The sequence below is a fragment of the Triticum urartu genome, chromosome 2A (assembly GCF_056163025.1).
Source record: "Triticum urartu cultivar PI428250 chromosome 2A, HENAU_Tu73, whole genome shotgun sequence".
Lineage (NCBI taxonomy): Eukaryota > Viridiplantae > Streptophyta > Magnoliopsida > Poales > Poaceae > Triticum > Triticum urartu.
Window position 1 is genome coordinate 48,748,695 of NC_141874.1, and position 4,610 is coordinate 48,753,304.

General features: G+C 47.3%; 1 protein-coding gene across 1 annotated transcript; it reads left to right on the forward strand.

Moving 5' to 3' along the window:
- Positions 1 to 253: 253 nt before the first annotated feature.
- On the forward strand, positions 254 to 3,961 carry LOC125534878 (uncharacterized). The gene is made up of 2 exons (XM_087540784.1): positions 254 to 384; positions 955 to 3,961. The coding sequence occupies exons 1-2, from the start codon at positions 254 to 256 to the stop codon at positions 2,198 to 2,200; spliced, it is 1,377 nt and encodes a 458-aa protein (XP_087396910.1). The 3' UTR covers positions 2,201 to 3,961.
- The last annotated feature ends 649 nt before the right edge of the window (positions 3,962 to 4,610 follow it).

Sequence of the window (4,610 nt, forward strand, 5' to 3'; positions counted from 1 at the left end):
AGCCACCATAGTCGAAGCACCACTAGTACCACAAGATCACCCACCGCCACATGACTCGCCGCCTCCAAGAAACCCGCTGAAAGGCAAAGCAAATGGACCACCACCTGGAGTTGCCGCCCCGATGTCCAAGTGACCCCACTCCCTAGCCTCACAGTTGTTCGACATGGATATGCCCGTCAAAGAAGACATACGATGACCCCCTCTGGAGACCCCCACCTGCCAGCAACGAGACCAAGCAAGGCGAAACCGCCCGATGATGGGAACACACTACCCACAAGCAAAAGACGGCGGCCATGGCCAACCACCCATTTCAACAGCCCCAAATCTGGGCAGGGTCGGCGCGGGCACCTCGGGCAACCCGTCCTTGGCCCAAGGTGGGGCAAGGTAGCCGTCGGTGCCCCTGGCCCTAGGTGTGGTGAGGTAGCCGCCGGTGCCCCTGGCCCTAGGTGTGGTGAGGTAGGCACCGGTGCCCCTGGACGTGACTACGTAGCGAGGTGGTCGGCATCCACAACCCCCATGGATGCGACCCCGAATCGGCCGGAGAGCCCCACCAGCCCTGTGCCGAGGCAGGCTGCATGTCGATGAGCCCCCAGTCCAAGGCGAGGCACAACACTTGCCCTCTTGGTCGCGAGCACCTCCGCCCGAGGCGGCCAACCTTCGAGGCGTGATGGGAAAGCCCCACCGGAGGCAACCTATACTAGGGTTAGGGGGAGAGAGGGGAGAGATAAGGAAAGGAGAGTGGGCTGTGAGACCGTCCCGCCGCTGCCAACCGACGCCGGGCCTTTGGCCGGCAAGGACGACCCACGATGGCGGCGAGGGGATTGGGAACCGCTCGAGTCGCCTCCTGGGAATGACTCGGGGCGGGGTGAGGAGCATTTTGAGATGGGTTTATAGTCAAGAGGAATCTGATGTATTAAGGTATTCCACTCACTGAGATGGGTTTATACTCAAGAGGAATATTACATGTCAGCAAGAACAGGTATCGGGCTCAAATTCCGCAAGGCTGCAAACATTTTGGACCATCTGTCCAGCTTGTGACACCAAATATCAGTACCACCATGCAAGTGCACAGAAAACTGTCCGCTGCCAAAATTGCTCGAAGGCCTTTATAGCACATGTTTTAACTGACCAACATGTTCCTACTGGTCCAGAGCAATCTGTGTGGAAAAATGCAGGAGTATTTTCAGAAATTAGATTGCTTCAGAAGTTCAAACCTGGGCAGATCTGGGCTCTCTACAGTGACATAGATAAGTATCCCAACTGCTATGCCTTCATAGAGAAAGTTGAACTGGAGAATAATAAAGTACGAGCAAGATGGCTTGAAGTTTGTCCCCATGGAGAGTTGGAGAAAATATCTATAGGAGATCGAACTGTCGGGTGTGGAACCTATAGGGTTGCAACCACCAATGGTATTTTGATTTGCACTGACGTGAAATCCTTTTCTCATCGTGTAAATGCGATATTCACTGGTAGAAGGAACTCTTATGAAATATATCCTAGGAAAGATGAAGTTTGGGCCCTTCTGAAGGGATGGGATATTGGTTGGAGTTCAGATGCTCAGAGTCAAAAGAAATACAAGTATGAAGTTGTTCAGGTCCTCTCTGATTTCACGACTGGCACTAGCATCACTGTCATGCCGCTTGTCAAGATAAAAGTCTTTGTTAGCTTATTTATGCAGTCTAAAGAGGCTACTCCATATCTGATAAGGCAGGATGATACAATATGGTTCTCGCATTGTATCCCATACCGTTTGATGGGTGCAGCTGAAAGTGAAGGCATTCCAGAAGGAGCTCTCGAACTTGATCCTGCTGCGCTTCCCCTTAACTTGGAGCAGCCTCTTGTTTGTGTTGTTTCACAAAGCAGGTCAGTAAAAGGCTCAGAATTTGATGCCGCGTATGCTGGTTCATCCAGAGGAAATAAATCTCACAAGGAATCTGAAGGGGTTGGGGAGAGGCAGCATGCTACATGCATGAACGCAGGGATCTTTGCAAAGTCATCGGTGGTAGAGAACAGAGACCATAACACTCCATCTACTGTAGAAGGTATGGATGTTCCTGAAGAATCTGACAACGCGCAAGTGAAAGTATTATGTCCTGAATTTTTTGACTTCGACCAACTTCGAGATGTAAGTCGGTTTAGACGCAACCAGATCTGGGCTGTCTATGATAGTCAATGCTGTATGCCAAGATTTTATGCTTGAATTACAAAGGTAAGAAGGGCCCCAAAGTTTGAGGTACACTTTGTTTCGCTCGAATTTGATCCCAGAAATAAAGCAGAGGTGGCATGGTCACGGGGGGAACTGCCTGTTGCTTGTGGACGTTTTAAGCATGGAGCATCACACACAGCTAAAGAAACTAAGATCTTCTCCCAGATAATTTCCTATGAGAAAAGCAGGACAAGGAACTCGTTTGAGATATATCCTAAGAAAGGTGAAGTTTGGGCCCTTTTCAAGGGATGGGACATTGGCTGGAGTTCGGACGCTGAAAACCACACAGATTTTAAGTATGAACTTGTTCAGGTTTTCTCTGATTTCACGACAAGCACTAGCATCATGGCCATGCCGCTCGTAAAAGTAAAAGGCTTTGTTAGCTTATTTATGGGGTTGAAAGAGGCAACCCCGTACGTGATAACTCGGGATAACACACTAAGGTTTTCACATTGTGTCCCTTATCACTGGATGGAGGGGACTGAGAGAGAAGGCATTCCAGAAGGAGCTGTTGAACTTGATCCTGATGCGCTTCCCCCTAACTTGGAAGATGCTTTTGCCTCTGTTGTACCTGAAAGCAGTTACACTGAATCTGCTGTACAAGATAGTACTGATGTTTATGAGGAATCTGATGATATTATCCAGGCAGAATTTGAATGTGCTGAATCTGAATTCCATGAATTTACAGAAATGAGATCGCTTGACAAGTTCAAACTTGGGCAAATCTGGGCTCTCTACAATGATATAGATAAGTTCCCCAATTACTATGCCGGCATAAGGAAAGTCGATCTCAAGAATAATAAAGTACAAGTGATATGGCTTTATGTCTCTCCTCGGGGAGAGGAGGAGAAAAGATTGGTCAACGAAGATCGCCCTGTTGGCTGTGGAATCTTTACGGTTTCCGGTGAAAATGATGCTATTATGACTTGCACTGGTACGCAATCATTTTCTCATCCTGTATGTAGTAGACCAACCGGTAGAGAAAAAGAATTTGAAATTATTCCTCTTCCTCGTGAGGTCTGGGCCGTTTACAAGGACTGGAGGGCTGGATGGACTGCGCGTGATTTTAAAAATTGTGACTATGAATTGGTGGAGATATTAACCCATACGGACTCGTCCATACAAGTTAAGCTGTTGAGAAAGGTGGATGGTCACAGGACAGTATTTAGAAGAGAGCCATCTGTGGAAACGATATGTAAGGATGAGTACTTAAAGTTCTCTCACCAGATCCCTCGCTTCCATCTGACAAATGAAAAAGGAGGCAAGCTTCGAGGCTGTTTGGAACTCGATCCTTTCTCGGTGCCAGAGAGGTTTCTCGGCATTGATTCAATGTGAGATAACCCTGTTCATGGTGGCTCTTTGGATGGCTCTCTTTTCGAAGGAATTACAAGACTGAAGGTTGTCCGGAAGTTGATCAAACCGAGTTTCATGCCGCCCGGAGTTCTCCAAGACCCAGTGATGTTATAATGTGCTTGTTTGCTCTTCCTGCAGCCAGTGCCTCTAAGATCTAGTTAGAGGCCTGAGATTGGTTGCAGCTGCTGTTTTTACTTTTGGTCCGGTTATTGAACTGACACTCTTCATTCGCTCGTAGTTTAACTAAAACCCGTAGTAGTATGGTTTATTTGTGATGGATTCTGGATGGGATCTGCCTACCCCAACTTGTTTGGGACTAAAGGCTTTGTTGTTGTTGTTGTTGTTGTTGGACTTTGGATTTACATTTTATTGTAGTGCGCATCATCATTTCTGTGTGGCTCATTGTGCATGACATTGACGGTACAAGCCATTTCTGAGATCGCATTTTCTCCAAGTTCTTCAACAAAGTTTGGGGGACAGCGTTCATGAAATTTAGTAACTTGGTAGAATCCGCGCAACACTGGTACTCATGAGTACGATAAACCTGGTGAGCAAAAATATTACTATGTGTGAATTGATGGCATTTTTTTCACTCTTTCGTTTTGCCTAGCAGAGAAGGTGTATGCTGTTGTGGACCAGCATCAAACTGAAGTAATGAGCCTGCAGATGTTGAATTCCAAGGACTGATGTCTTCGCACTTGAAAAAAAAACCTTTTTCTAATTCTCTAGGTTTTGTTTCCCCTTTGGCAGGACATTGCTGAGAGAAATGCCTGTGTTACAATGGTGTAATGCGGGGCAAGAAAATTAAGCTCAGCAGGCGATCAAGGCATGGTTGTGCTTTTGAAACCGACTCTTATTCACTTCACTTCAGGTGGTATGATGGTCCTTGACCATTTGTTTACGGGGTCCAAGAAAGAGACAACATGGTCTTGCACAGCTTAGGTGATTGTCGTGGCGGAACAAAGGATCTTGGATCTTTAAATCCGACGGCAGCGATGAGTATGTTTTGCCAACGGATGCTGCGGCACAGCCAAGAACGACGGAGCATGAG

What these genes read in the sequence shown, in the direction of transcription:
- LOC125534878 (XM_087540784.1), top strand. Translation starts at nt 254, where the DNA reads ATGATGGGAACACACTACCCACAAGCAAAAGACGGCGGCCATGGCCAA. An exon ending in TTGGCCCAAGGTGGGGCAAG is followed by an intron (nt 385 to 954) that starts GTAGCCGTCGGT and finishes TATACTCAAGAG; the next exon opens with GAATATTACATGTCAGCAAG.